At 40.1% G+C, this 16048-nt stretch overlaps 1 protein-coding gene across 1 annotated transcript in view; it reads left to right on the forward strand.

Annotated features, from left to right (window-relative positions):
* Positions 1 to 2221: 2221 nt before the first annotated feature.
* The window catches only part of ADAMTSL3 (ADAMTS like 3), a gene marked incomplete at both ends in the record, with an annotated part of 180023 nt that continues 166196 nt past the window's right edge, over positions 2222 to 16048 (forward strand). The window contains one exon of the mRNA XM_080626663.1: positions 2222 to 2302. Coding sequence (XP_080482789.1) covers positions 2222 to 2302 — 81 coding nt within the window. The remainder of the gene's footprint in view (positions 2303 to 16048) is intronic.

The following is a 16048-nucleotide window of genomic DNA, read 5'->3' on the forward strand; positions in this document are numbered from 1 at the left end:
CGGTTATGTTTAGTTCTCTGGAGCGTATTTTTAACTCCAGTGGCAGGGGTAACAGCCCTCTTCCTACGTGCTGCTCTTAGCGGCCTCGGCGAACGCTCGGGACATCAGTGGAAGACGTAGAGCGAAGGTAGAGGATTTTAGTAGATTTTAGCTCTTGTGTAGCAGCCCGACGCGCAGAGGCAGAAGGCGAGCAAAGCTGTCTTATGAGACATACTCGTCAGATTTACAGTGGGAAGCCTAAAAATATCGTAGAGGGCAGCACGATTAAAGACCTCCTCGGTGTGTGAGCAGATTTGCAGCTGTATCGTGAGAGTTACTTGGAGATGAGACACAGGATGGTTGCGGTTTTGGAAGCTGCTTTGCATCGGATTTGGGGCTGACTTCACGGTAGCTTTTGCCCCTCGGGGGAAGATGAACCACTTGGTCCCGGGCTGCCGGGATCTCGGCCGCCGACACCAGAGCGCCGCCAGCGCCTCCGCAGCCGGGGGGGACCGGGCCCCCTTGGCCGCCTGCCCGCTTTGGCTGGGGAGGCAGGGGCTGCGCGGGGGGTGCCGAGCCGCAGCGGCGGAGCGGGCGCCGGTCCGGGCCGCGGCTCCGCGCCGCAGGTGGAGGCGCCCGGGCGCCTCTCTCCGGGGCCGGGCTGCGGCGGGCGGGCTGGGGGCGGCCGCTGCCAGCAGCCTGTAGGACCTTGGCTAACGTGCGGCGGTGGGCTGGAGTCTGGCGTGAGGGAGGGGCCGCCGCTCATGATGCGGGATGCTGTATCCCCGGTGCCGTGACAGGCAAGGCTTTCCCCTGCCCTGCGAGCGGGAAGGAGGCGCCGGCGGACCCGAACCCGCTCCCCGCCTCCTACCGGGTCCCAGCCCCGCTGCACGGTCCCCGCCGAACCGAGCCGCGTGCTGCACCAGGTGGGTGAGCTCGGCGGCAATGCCGGGGCACGGCAGCCATGCAGCAGCCTTCCCGACCCCTTTCCCAGGCGGGCTCCCGCGGGCGGCTCCCCCGGCCGGGCTCAGCGGAAGCGGTCGCGGTGCTGGGTGAGGGGCGTCCTAGGGCAGCCTTCGTGTGAGCTATGTGTGGAGCCCTTGGGGAGCCCAGCTACCGGTACCTGTGAAGCACCGGAGACTGGTGTGTTGTGCCAGTCCCGGCTCTCGGCAATGCCTGACGGGGGAAAGTGGGGGTTGAAGCGGGGAATCTTCCTTCTCTTATTGCCAAAGTTGATTGAAACTTTTGAATGATAAAAGCATTCAGGAGTGCTAAAGGTTCTGTGAGGGAGGAGAACTTCTAAAATGTTTTGGAGAGTGGGAATAGAACACTTATTTCTATAAGGAATCTTAATTATGTTTAGTTGACAGGTGCAAGAACCGTTTGGATAGATGGTTTTCCTTTGGGATATGTGGCCTTTTAGAAAGGGGTACTGTTTTTTGAAGGAGAGATTTGCATTCACTGTGGGGCTTTGCAAAATAGCGGGGTGGTGGCAGGGAGGGGGGAGGAAGGGCTGTTTGTGTGCTTGTGTATTAGGGGTGTGTGGAACTTGTGCTATTCTGAGATCACTGTGGTAATGAATAGTCTGAGACAAAAAGATGCATTGAGACTAGGAATTAACAGAATTAGCAGCATTACTACAAGATTGTTTTCTTGCTGGCAATTTTAAACCTCAGTTTTTAGTAAAAGTGACTGACAGTTCTGTGTTGGCCCTGTAATGGGGACAATCACTAAATTGATAGATTATTTTTTTTCTCTGCCCTGATCACTTAGTCTCTGAGTTGTTGTGATCAAAGTTTTCAAAGGCAGTGCAAATGACTACTGAAGTCCCAGGGCTGGGCTATCAGCTCTGAGGGGGTGAAAGTGGTGGAACAGTACTCAGAAATCCTATGCTCCTTGGATTTTACTTTCTGGAGATCAAGATGGGAGGAGTTTGCAGTGTGATAAATTCTCCTGCATTCAGGAGATACTCAATGTTACCCACTATGGCCAGCTTCCCCAAACCTTTCATTTTCCCCCTTTCTGTTCTAATTGGAACTACCTCACCCTGCAGGCTGTGCTCATGGTATGCACTGTGCGCCTGCTTCTCTGGCCAGCACAGAACTCCGGTGTTTGCATTGCATTTCTTCCAAAGGCCGGTTCCATGCCTTTGCCCGGTTTGCTTTAGTCATTGGAATTCTGTCGGGGCTCTCTTGATTTTGTTTGTAACTTGAAACAATTTCTCTCAGCAGAGCCTGAAGGCATGAGGATGGCCAGCCCTAAAGCCACAGGGTTCTCCTGGGAGCTCATTTGGCTTGCTATTGCTATCTATGCTCACCTACAGGTAGGTAATGAACTTGTTGCTGTTGTGCCCCATCCTTTGTCAGAGGCACACTGCTGCACACTTAAAATTCCTGTTTTTTTAAAGAGTAAACTGTTGAAGGAACTGCACTGTAAATAAAAGGCTCCCAATTAGGTTTTTGTTTCATTGAAATGACTTTCAAAGACATCCATGTGGGAAATGAGTCTTCTCTTTTCCTATTAATATTGTACCTAACTTTACTGAATGTGGACCAAAGGGACATCTTGCCAGATACGTAATGCCATGGGTCTTTCTAGGCACCAGAGCTGCTTTTTGCCCCCAGGAGTTTTAGCACCTGATAAATGTTAAGATACTGTGACAAGGGTTATATAAGAACCTGGGTATAAACATCTAAAGCACTTGGAAGTCGGTGTCAGAGGAGAAGGTGGTCCAGAAAGGTCTTTGCTTCAAGAATTCAGTGAATACAGGAACCATGGAGGAAAACCATAGCTGCCAACTGATCTATTGCCTGACACATGTGCCTAATCAGTTCCAAGAAGTGAGTATTTCAAGAAATATGGTGTGCTGGCATGCAGCAGAGATGTTGTTACAGTATGTCATTCTCCATACTGAGAGTTCCCACAGCACTGAATGTTTCGAGGATTCTTCAGTCCTAAATACATCCAAATCCAGAAATCCTTAGAAAAGGACAGCTAAACAAACTGAAGGATCTTTTTTTAGAAATAAATAGCATTTTGTTTTGATGTATTGTACTTTTTGACAAAAAAAAAGCATAATCTTGGTTTTACATAAAACCAGTGATGCTGTTTACTATCATACTGTTGTATACTGTTTGTACTATTGCAGTGCTGAGAAATGGTGGTTTTAAACTGGAGCCTGGTGTGCTGGGCATTATAGAAATGTACATGAAGATTTTTGAATTGAAGGATAATACAGCAGGCAAAATTAAATTCAAAAGGAGTATGAAGAACTGAGAAGACTGTACTTGACAGCTGAGTAAGCTATGATCGATGTACAGTGGACTTTGAGACTTAAGGTAGTGGGAATTGGGCTCCAACCCATCCTCAGCAGCACTGCTGAGTGTGCTTTGTGCTGTGAGTCATTTGGAAGCTACCTATTGATGAACACCTTCTGTATTTGTCTGATGGTTGCAGCTAGTCATGAAAGTGTACTGGTTACTTGAGTAAAGGACTTGCCATGGAAGTGAAATACTAGATTTGTATCAATTGTACAGTAAAGCACAGTGCACTCAGCGTGTGTCTAAGCAGATGGGGCAACAGTGAAATCTTCTGCTTTTTGCTTTCATCTTTCTTATGTAAGAACAAAAAGGTTACTGATTTGCTGTGCCTGTTCAGCTTGTAGTTTTGTGTGCAAGCAGTTGAGGGGGGCTGTAATAACTGGCCCTATAAAACATTCAGAAAATAGTACATAAAGTTCACTTAATAGTTCTGTTCAAGATGAGAATAGAAGTTCAGAGAAGGGAAATGTCAACTTTATGTTTGAGCCTTTTGGTTATGAAGAGCCCATTTTTCTCTTGTACAATATTTTTCTTGCCTTTTTTCCTTTCATATTTTTCTTATTGTAGAACTGGAACCAGTAGTGGCAGTTTCCTCTTCTCCATGAGTGGTTTGGCATAGCTTCACTTGTCTCTTTATAATAAAAACAACCAAACACATTGTAGTAGTCAGTACACTATTGAGAGTAGCTTTATGGACATTTCACTCCAGGTAATTTTTTTTGATTTTGATTGTCCTTTAATATATCTTCATCTATTTGGTGTATTTGAGTCATTATCACTTAACCCCAAACTTGTAGGAGGCCCTTCTGCTCCAAAGTTTTAGGTGTTTTATCACAATTTTAGGCACATTAAAGATACTTTATATTATTTAACATAACGTTTTTGGTATCCAGTAACCATTAATTCTTTAATTGGTTGCTTGGGGCCATACTATACGGACCACACACAGTCATTCTACCCTAGTATTGTACCATAGCTTCCACTTGTGTTGTTTTTGGCTATTAAAATGCTTATGTCTGGAGCTAATCAATTAGAAACAATTGGATGCTGGGCAAGGTCACAAGTCTATGTCATGTCACTTATGTGCAATTGATTAATTTCATCCTGCTTGAGGCAGGTACAGAATAAAATAATGACCATTTTAAAAGAACGTGGTGGAAATGTGGTAAGAATGCAATGCAAAGAAAACTTTAACTTGAGAAGTTGTGGGGAAAAAAGGTAGCTGTTACTGAGAAGAAATGAAAGTTAACTTTGGTAATAGGAGCCCTTTCTGATTCTTCATGGCATGGTAACAAGCACCACACAGTGTTTAGCTAAGCTCCAAACTGATCTCTGCCCTTACAGGTATGCAGCTTCTCGAGTTTGACACAACTATTGTATTAGGGCCAGATAGTTGCTAGACTAGTAGGTCAGTTAGATTGCTGAGCTGCCTATTTGTTTTATCTGCTCTGTGACCAAGAGCAGTTGCATAAGTGACTTATGGGCTAGCACTGGCTCTGTTCTTTTGCAGGCAGAGAGCCTACTTTTTCTTTTATGGGACCGCATTAGTCTAAAGCCAGTGGTAATCCAAGGAAATGATGGCTGTGTGTTTTCCTTAAAAACAAACAAAAAAAACCCACCACCAAATGGTAGCAGCAACATGGAATAATTTGTTTCCAAAGATTTAAATGATGACTCTATCTGAAATTACTATATTCCACAGACTCTGTGTTATTTATAGACAGTAACTATATTTTTGGCCTTGAATATAACTATAAATATATATTTATTGCTAAATATGATATAAAAGGCTCCTCATTTTTCTCACATGGTAGCAGATGTGTTATCAATACTACAGATTTTAGGAGATGGTTAAGCTAATAAACAAAGTAGAAGTATCCTAGTCCAGTCTTGCTGTTTTTAAGTGATCTCTTAAGCGCATATGGCTGCATATTGTTAATTGAAAAGGCAGGATGCTCAGCCTGGTAACCAGCTCTTAACCTTGTGATAACATTTATCACATTGTACAGCTAGATGATGTTAGATTTGTTATGAAATATATGTAAGACTGTGTATCTTTATATTCTTACTAATTAATGAGTAGCAGCAAGAAATGAGGGCTAGCAGATTCATACAGACGAATATATCATCAAGAATTTTACACATGGGTTTTTAGATTTGTTCTCTGGTATGTTGCTTTCAAATCAGGAACATGCTGATATTTTCTTAGGTTCCTATAGTCCAAATGAAGCCCTCTACAAGTCAGTAAGGTTCACCTCCGAAGACTGTGGGGTTGCTAAAGTCTGAGAAGGGAATAACAGCAAAGACACCATTTCTGCATATTTAAGAAGCATTTACTTGGGGTTTCTATTGCAGGGAGAGTTTCATAGGTCACATATTCATGGTTGCTCCCATGATTTATGTTTCTGCAGTCCCTGCCTGCATAATGGTTTTTTCTGTCTGTGATGTTTTGGATAGAAAGGAAATACATGCTGAAAACATTATCTTATTCAAAATGATTCTGCCATAACCAATCAGCTGAAACCTACTAACACAGTAAATGTTTTTAAGGTTGAGTTTTGCAAAGCCAAAAATCTGAGGTCCATTATATGACACAGTGGACTTGGAGACCATCTTTGTGGAACACCTTTGGAATATTGTTTTACAGTCACTGAATGTATTGCATACTGATATTCAGAAAATAAATTATGATCTACATGCTGTACAATAGTAAGGATTCTTAAATCTCCAGTAACTTTAATCAAAACTCTCAGGACAAGATTTGCAAGCCCAGAGTTAAATCGGAAGCAGTTTCCCTTTTTCGTAGGCAGGTCACAATTCTGCACCCATCTGGAGTTTTGCCATCAGCCTCAGTAGGCGTGTGGTTTTATTCTTAGTTTGAAGATTGAAATGTCTCTGCTATAGGCAAATAACACTTCTGAGACTCTGTAGCAGTGTTCTGACTTAAAATATTCATTGTTATTGACAAGGTTGTAACTCAGTAACAGCATTACCAGAAAACTTATGTAAGTTTCTGAACTTGCTTTGAATTTATGACTAATAATGGTTGCTCAGCCAGTGCTCATAGGATCTGAACTGCTGTTACCCCCAATTTACAATCCAAAAGAGTTGAACTGCCAGAAGAATTGTGATGAATCTGTCTTGTGACTTGAGACACAAACTATGCATGAATATTGAAATATTTTATGAGCACATTTTAAAAAATAAGTCAACTATGGGAGATGGCCAAGAGTACAGTTAATATGAGTGGAGGCATCCTTATACTATCTAATTTGTTTTCATTTTCACAGTAAATATTGTAGTGATTATGAATGACACTTGCAGCGATACAACTCAGAAAATTAAGCTTTGGTTGTTCAGCTAAAGTATGGTGCAAGCCCATTCATCCCAATGAAGTAAAAGCAGTTTAATCTCAAAGTCCAGTTAGATTTTGAATTCTATATCTACATCTTCAGACATGAGTATCAATTATCATCAGTGCTCACTGTGATGATAATTTCTGATGAGGTTACACTAAAAATTGAGCAGAGATTCTCAAGTCAGCTTTATGTGGAGCTGCAAATTGCTGGTTTCAGAACTAAATATCCAAGAGTCAAACACTTTTAGAGAAGCCTCAAGTGTAGGAATAATCTCTCACAACAGCCAGTGGCTTCTAATTTCTCTTGAAAAAGTTATGAAGGAATGGAGGAATAGCTCTAGGGGATAGTCTTTGGTTTTAGCAGATACTTGAATGCTTAATCATTGATAATTACTCATTCAGGTCTGCTTGGTGCAGCTGGATCCTTCATATTCCTTACCAAATTGGGGCATAAACAGCACTGAGGTGACAGTTCTGCACAGTGCGCCAAACTTCATTCCTGCCTTTGCATCACAGAAAATGCACGATTGATTGTACTGACATTAAAGAACTTTAATTGTTTGTTCAGAAATCAAGATTTAGCCATCCAAAATAATGAATTTCTCTTCAGAAGAACGTATGTTTTAAAATCTGAGTCCTTTTATTTGCTTTTACTTTTGAGCCTGTAAGGTTCACATATTTTATGTCTTTATCTGTACTTTTTGGGCTTGAAGCTTTTTAAAGGATGATTCTCCATGGTCACCTGAATCCAGGAGCTGGGGTTTAAGTAAACACTGAATCTAATGTGGCTTGCAATGTAGTAAAGGATATTAATTTCAATGATAGTGGGAGCAGATGTATAATTGTACCTCTATCCTTGTTTGTATTGTAAGACTATGCAAGAAATCTTTGGGCATGAGTTATATCATACCCTGCAAATGTTGTACTTCATTGTTAACTCAATGTGTTGTTAAGATTTTGTATAGCTGATAATACCAATGATAAAGTCTTGTGGCTGCGTACAGTCCAACACAGTCTTACTTAAACAATTCCAGTGTAATGCGTATTATGCCAAATCTCTGTAAAACAGAGAGAGTTTGTGCATGGTGAAAGAATGGGCTTGGTTTTGAAGTACAGGTTGCTAGTGAGCACAACATTCCAGGAAGGGCATTGGATACAGCCATGGCAACTCTGGAGAGACAAGTAAGCCTCACATAGGGGCTGTGTAGCACTGCAGTTCTGATATGCCCTCTGCACTCACTTTATTGTCACTGTTAGATAAGCAGTTCAGGTTTTAAAATTGCGCATATAACTTTCTCTCCCATAAGAGGAGAAATGTTACTGATAATTAGTTGTAGTCTGTAGACTATCAATGCTCTTGAATTTAACTGTCAAATTTTCAAAACAGCCTCACTCCAACTACTATGTGGACGAAGTAACAGTCCTACAAACCCCCTGTTTGATGACCATCAGTTACACAAGGGTGCTAAACTTAATGCAGATATAGCAGCATTTTCAGAAGGGTAGGTGTGACATAGAGCCTTTGTTTTGATGACTTTCAGTAAGACTTGAGACAAGTTAAACTCCAGTACTGTTAAGTACTGTAATGGTAGGCACTTAGCTGCATTTTTCAAAACAAGTAACAAGGGGAAATTCAGTTAATCAAATGGGAACCAGGCATTAGGTGCCTTAGGCACTTCCAAAAGTCTGGCTAAGCATTTGTCATCATATTTAGCTGGTTAAACCAAAAAGTTCACCCTTAAAACCCTCTTGAAAGAGTAGGTTTTTGGTGTGTGAATTCTAGTACCTGGGTGTGCAGGTATTTGCTAATACTTGAGAAGCATCAGTGCAAGCATCATGTTTATAAAGGGAGGGCAGGTTTAAAAAGCTTTGCCTAACGTGTCCCTTCCAGCCAGCACATTACATAAATTGTTTAGGAACAATGTTATTTCTGTTTCTAATTTTATATTTATTAGATTTAACATCATTATGGAGAAAAAATGAAAACAGTATTCTCAGTCTGTTTTGAGAAATGTGGTTTCCAAGAATTGTCAGTTTGTCATGCTTCTGGATGCACTAGAAACAGTGAATGCAAGTCAGCTCGATTAAATTGTGAAATGATACTAAAAATGCATTTGCAATTGCAATTACTAGATTGTGTTGTATGCTAACTGTTGTTACTTGTGTCATGGTGGGAGGTCCCAACTGGTTAATGATGCTGTTTTGCAGCATTAAATAAATGAAGCATTTGTTTATATGTGGAAACATGTATTTCTGTAATGTTTTTTTTTCTGTCATCAGGTGCTTTGCCAAAAATTGAAGCTGCTTTAAAATTTATAGGATAGACTGTTGTCAGTGCATGCAAGCAGAACACGGTATCATTTCTAGAGTGTATATGTGAAAGGGCCTAGAGAGGCTCACTCTGTAGGAACTGCAGACATGAGGATTTTAGCTGTTTTAGCATTATAGAAGATGACACTGGGCACACCTGCACTGCCACAGAATGCAAAGAGTGAGGGATTGTGTTCTCTCAAGCTCTCTGGCAATAAATGTTTCCTGGCCTGCACCTTGCAGAAGCTCCAAGGAGGTTGCAGAAACTGGCTTTATTCCCAGCTGGCTGATTCAGCAAGAAATTAACTGGCTCAAAAAAATTTCCCCCCTTTGTTGCAATTTGTCTGCTTGTATATGTGGCTGCTCCAGGCCATCTGTTGTGATGGAGAAATGTGAAAGGACAATGCAAGTGCTGGTTCTGGTACATTCATATTTGCTTTTTCTTATGTAAGTTTTCCTTGCTTTTCCAGCTACTGCAGCCCTCTTGTTGGTGTAGGAGTGGTGTGAAAGCAGAAGGCTAAAGCTCAGTGCTCTCTCTGGATGTATAACAAATGAAATATGCTAAAATATGAGTTGGTTTCCTCTCTTGAGAGTTGCCTTTTATTAGATGTTTTCAAGGTCTCATTACTCACTTGGTGTTTTGTTTTCTTGAGACTCCAAATAGTTTTAAGCTGTTCCCTGGTTGACTAACATGGATGTTGGCTGAAAAAAACAATAGCATAGTAGTGTCTTGAGTATTGCCTGCTTGGTAGATGATGTTCTAGCTGGAAACTGCCAGGTACATCCAACATATTACCGATTCTTTCAGCTGATCTCATCAACACTTTTGTTAGAAAGCAGAAGAGGGAGTGCATCCATCACTGGAGAGATGTGTTGTGTATGCTGTATGATATGTAGGGAATTTACTAAAGCCAGTAACTGGTAAGACTGCTTGAAGAGACTCTGGGTTTGTGTCGTGATTTTATAACCTTATTATATGAAAGAGTATCATCCTTTCACTGTATGAATTCCTGGTGTGCCCACTTGAGTACTGTATACACTTGAGTACTGTATACAGTTCTGATCCCTTTGAGTGGGGTGGAAAGGCTAGACAGGAATCAGCTGGTAACTTGTTTCTTCCAGTATGAGAACTGAGTGCCATTAAATAAAACTATTAGGAGATACATTCAAAACAATAAAAGGTGTTTGTCTTCTACATAATGATCTTTGGCACTGCTTGCTATAGGTTTGTTTAGGGCTTTTTTTCGAGTAGCAGGTTTCATGGATTTTGTGGGAGACAGGATGAGTACTGAGAAAATCCACCAAGTGTTATTATATGGACAAACCAGATCAGGCGAGGTAAAGCAGGTCAGTCCAGGACAGTATTCCAGGGGAGCATTGTACAGACTGGCTCCAGACATGCTCTTTGTGCTCTCCATTATGGCTGTGTCAGAAGCTGAGGGACTGGATGGATCCTTTGTCTGAACATCATTTTGATGTTAGTTGGTGCTACACTTGAGGATTGTTGAACTAGAAGTTAGAACCTCCTAGACCTACTGTCATTTGTGACTCGTCATTAAAAAAACTAACAAAGAAATATATTCTCCAAACTCCAGGTGTATCTGGAATCCTGGACACTGCTGAAAACCTGTGTAGGTGCCTCCACTACAAACAGCTTTCTGTCTGCCTGGAATAATTTTTATGTTTACATTTTTTTTTCTTTACAAACATTTTCATAATGTTTCTGGCACATCATCAAATTTTAAAGCTCTGGAAAGGTTTTTAAAGTATGTAAGCATGGGTCATCTTATTTAATTGCTGGATAGTTTCTTGTTTTTAAACAAACACTAGTATTTCCTTAAGCGAGATAGAGAAATGGCTTCTGGTATTTTACTAAATAAGGCTTGGCTTAAATTCCACTTTCATTATGTGATCAGTCCTTCTGTAAGACACAAATATTCCAGACATTTTCCCTGCATGAGTGAGCAGTTGCCTTCACCCCAGTGTGAAACTGTGCACCCAAATGCTTTTCCCATTTCCTCTTCCTACCTCTTTCAGTTTAATTTTAGAACACAATAGGTTGGTTAAAACTATAAGAAAACCTCCAGAATGCCATCTTAATGTATGGGTTTTTACCACGCAGCTGTTTTTCTTCAGCTAAGAGGAAACTATAAATGCATTTTTAATGCCAGGAGCTGGGCTTAAAATGCCACTACTTATCCAGTGGGAATAGGTTTGAAAATTAGTAAGCAATTAGATCAGTAGACAAATACATTTTACTTAATGTTGCACGTCTCATGGGCCTTTCAAATATCCTGTTAGCATCACCTGTTCTTAACCTGCAACCTTTTAAATCTTTACCTCGTCTTAAACAGCGGTGTTACTTTAAAAGGGAAAATTTCCTGTTTATTTTTAATTCTTATTTATGAGCTGAATTTTTTTTTTTTTTTTTTAAACTTGCGTGGTTTCTCCAAGGGCAACAGAAATGTACTCGAACACCGAGCTTTTCTTGGAGAAAATTTCTTCCTGTAGATAACCATCTTGAGAAGGGCCATAGCTGGGGTAACAGAACATGTGGGTCTTGTTCTGATCTTTTGAACTTGCTTGAATTATGTCCTTAGTAAACACCAGTGATGTATTTGTTTATAATTGCTTATTTTTCTTGCTGAATTTAGACCTCTGTGAGCCATCTGTCATATGCCACATAGAAGCCACTATTTAGAAATGGGGAAAACGTAGGGATTGTAGACTTTCTTTTTTTGCTGTTTCAAATATTAAGGCCAGTCCTCGAGAACATTGAAGAAAAGACCTTGTCCTCTTCAACTGTACTATAGAAGTGTCCCATCATTCCTTGTCTGTCAAAAGTTCACATTGGGTTGGTGATACTATAAGGACTTCTAGCATAGGTACTAAAACCTTAGTCCTGCAAAAGATTTGGGCTAGTGAGCCCCCTGGACTTACGTGGTTGTGCCACAAGAGAGACCTTACTTTGTAAAATTCAGGTTTTCTGCTTCAGCAGTGCAACATTCTGCACTTGAGTAACAGTGCAGTAGAGCCTGCAGGCACTTTGCCTGAGACATCAGTGGGAGTTTTTCTTAAGACCTGCCCATAGGAAGTGAATTGGGGATGAATTTCATTAGTGCTAACTAGCTGGTTATCATATTTCCTGTTGTGTGGTGTGAATCATTTAATCTCTTCTTCATGTGACTGCTAAGGACAGATGGCATTTAAAGCTGTGTCTGCAGCTGTTGGTTTTCTTGAAAATTGGCTGTATTTATCCCTCTGGAAAAAAAGCAGAGAAAATAAAAAAAATTTGTCTGTTGCTTATAAACCTCACAAAATTTGAAATGATTTCCATTTTTACATGTCACTTTTTTATTGTGTGTCATTGAAAACCATTTTATCAGGTGTTTCAGACCATCCCTGTTGGCAGGAATTTCTCCAAACTACTGCAGAGGGAAACATCAAAACCAGTCCTTAGAGCATGTATGCTATTTTTCAAGAGAACTGAAGCAGAACATGGAAATTCACTTGTTAAAAATCTGTGTGTCTTTTTGCCAGACATACTATATTCAGAAGATTCCTTTCAACCTTTTAAGGGATTACACTGTCCACTGCATGGTGCAGTTCTGCTAATGAAAATAGAGGGAAACACAAGCACACCATAAATACGGAAGATCTAGAGTTGATTTCTACATGTAGCATTTTGTCTGTGCATATGAAAATTGACATCATGGTGTTGGAATGTTGACCGTGTTTTGCATTTTGCTAGCTGCTCTTACTGGAAAGCATGTGTTTCAAAGGGAGTTTTCAGTTTTTACAAGACTTTGCTTCCATAATAATACAGTCTTATTTTGAATGTAGACTTCAGCTATGAATAAAATTTAACTCATGAAGTAAGAGATTCCTCTGGCACAAAATATGACTGAATCATGCAAACATTAACCAGTTATGTGCATTATGTGCATGTCTGGATCAGAATAGTCAAAGCCAACCTTTAGGTACCACTGTTACCGCTTAGCATTGCCTTACTCTCTTCAAGAATATCTTACTCTGAGAGTAAGGATACTGAGTTTTGAGGAGCTCCTCTCAAGAAAAGCTGCATTAAGTATGAGGAAAGCATAGTTGGCTGCACAAAACCAACCCTTTGTGGGAAATCTTCACTAATGTACTTTCTTAGCTCCAGGTGGGTCTGTGAAAGAAGGGAGCTGAGAAGTGGAGAAAGCAGACTAGCAGCAATGAAAAAGTAGCACTAGCCCTTCATTTTGAGTAATCATTCAGGTAAAATTGGCAAAACTCAATTAGGTTATTTTTCAGTAATGGGCTGGCTTGTCTCTTCAACCTTCATAATCCAACTCCTTTTCCCAGAATTCCAGGGTTATATACCCTCTAGAAAGTTGGCAACCCAAGTTTCCCATGTCATCAGCTCTATCCAGTCTCCTGAGAGGAGAGTTTTTTGGTACAATATCCTTGCACCTGCTAGTTCTTCCCTTTTCAAAATCAAACCACTCTGAACACCTTTCACGAAATTATTCAGTTTAAAGCATAAAGCAGTTTACTAAATTTTATGATAATGTGATTCCCCAAGTGATAAAAGGCATGTCCAGTTCCATTAACCTGTCCTTGTGATGAAAGACCCACATTCTTGGTGATATTTTCAGTGTCTAAGGCTAATGGGTTTGAAAGAGTTAGACATCTATTTTATTCTGAGAAATTACATCTGCATCTCCAAGTTAAATCAAAGGTACCTAGTACCTGTCAAAGTGTACGTGCCTTTCTTTGCAGAGACAAGCTAGCACAGTTTTTAAGAGGAGCATAACACCCCCTAAAAAATAACATTCCTCGTTTTTAGGTGGTGATGTGCAATGTTGAAAGCCTTGATTCATTGCTGAAGTTTTGGACTTTGTATGCTATATGGCAATATGCGCATGTATAGTGTATGTGATTGCACTAACAAAGTCTCAGGCAAAATGAGAATATCTTTAGTTGAGTTTTAGTCTGAATTAAGTGTTAGCTGCAGGCTTCTCATGGACTCTTCTTTGCATATAAGTTACAAGGGTGCTGTATACAACATACGATGATTTAGCCTGGTGTTATTTTTGGTTGAGAAGGTACCACAGTGGGATCTCTTTGCACAGCTAAATGAGAACATGGGTCAAGAAAAATGAGAAATGACGTTTCATCTTGAAGGGTGATGCAGTTTGCTTGGCTGAATACCTGCTTGAACTGAGGCTTGCAACGGCATGATTGGTCTTACAAAACGGAGACCTGCTTGACTGACCTATATTTTGTATTGGAATTTGCACTTTTAATAAAATAGCTTAGAAGAAAATCCTGCTCAGAGCTGCATAAAGTTAACAGTCAGGTCAGACATAATATATGTAGTGCTTGAAATAAAATTTGAATTGGAGGGGACATGCTTGAGTCTAATGGATCTTGTTTTCAGAAACTATTACTCTTTGTGAAGGCATTTGCGTCAATACTTGTTCTGTTCATCAACACTTGTTAAGTTCTGTTCAGCTTTTAAAATGCTGGTTTAGCTCATCTACCTCCATCCTCTTTTTGGAGGGCTGCCCTAGCAGCCAATGCTGTTTGTATGGGCTGTTAGTACCAGAAGATCTCTGCTGCAGCGGTTGTTTTTCTCTCTCTGGGTTTGCATGAGGGTTGGTGCAGTACTTGGCTCTTCTGCAAGGCTCTGGTATTGCAGAGATTTCTCAGTGGGATCAGCCCACTCATGGCTGATGAAGGGCACATAAAAGCTCACATTTTTGAGACATGGAAACTGACTGACACGGTTCTCACCTATCTGTTATTTTCCTTTATCTTGTTAAAATTTAGGGGTTGTTATTTGCCAGTTGAAAAAAATATTCGTAGTTCTTAATATTTCATCAGAACATTTCAACATAAACAGGTAACTTTCCATCTCAAATGTTCAGATATTAATTGTCATGATAGCTATTTGTGACTTTTATTGGTTATTTCTAGAGTCCTATTTCAAGTATAGCAAGATTTGTGCAGGCTTTATTGTTAAGGGTGAAATTTAAACTTTATTAGGATTAAGTGTTTAATTGTATAATTTGCTGCATATGTTGCAAATACAAGCTACTATGAATAGATCCTCTGTAAAAAAACCTAAAAGAATTTGATATGTGCTTAAATCTAACATGTTATCTTTAAACAAAATTATAAGAAGAGATTTACAGAGAAGGGTTTATTCTATTAACTTTAATTTCTTAAAAACATTTCTCAACTGAAGTTGAATTTAGTTTCTGTATTTTGACTTTGCTGAAAATGCGCTGTACATAAATTCCTTTGTTCCTTAAATATTATTCTGAAACTAGTACAAATTGGCTGGTTTTCATAGATATGAAAGGAAAAAAATATTGTTGGAATATTTATTTAAGTGGGGTGCCCTGTTTCTCTACTTGTCCACTCACAGTAGACTAGAGGATTTAAGTGCAAGGTTTCCTGTTATTTTACTGATTTTTTTAAATGTAATTTTTATACCTTGTAAAGAACCAGGTTCTCCCTTTCCTACATATCTTCATCCCCCAGACTCCCAGGTAGCAGCAGTACAGAGCAAAACCAGGAGGGCAGTGCAGCCCTGCATTTTCCCAATCTACATGAAGCATTTGGTTGATCTGTGAAGTGCTGGTGATTGGTTTGGATTCTTACGGCTTTTAGGCAATTTGGAATGCTTCTGTGTTTGTAAATGGCAAGAATGAATAGTTTTGGCTTATTTTGAGATTCAGGGACCATATTAAATCTTCTTGGCATAGGCATTTTTACTCGGAGATTTTATTGCTGTCTCATATTTCCTTTTAAAGTATGTAGTTGCTTCTTTGAGGATTTTATTTAAGTAGATAATCAATCTTTTTTGAGAAATTGGTTGTATTTTTTATAGAACAATTTGCAGTCAGCTCCTTCCTCTGTTATTAAAGCTGGAGTAACAGAAAATGAGAAAAACCACTGCATGCATCGTGTTAACTCTAAGAAAGGAAGAACACACAGGGAATGGGCAAATCTCAGTCATTTTTAATGGTTTTCTGCAAGAGGGCAACAAATTTCAGACCTTGTGTAGGATTCTCTTCAGCCTTTCTAC

The sequence above is a fragment of the Psittacula echo genome (assembly GCF_963264785.1).
Source record: "Psittacula echo genome assembly, chromosome: 10".
Taxonomy (NCBI): Eukaryota; Metazoa; Chordata; class Aves; order Psittaciformes; family Psittacidae; genus Psittacula; species Psittacula echo.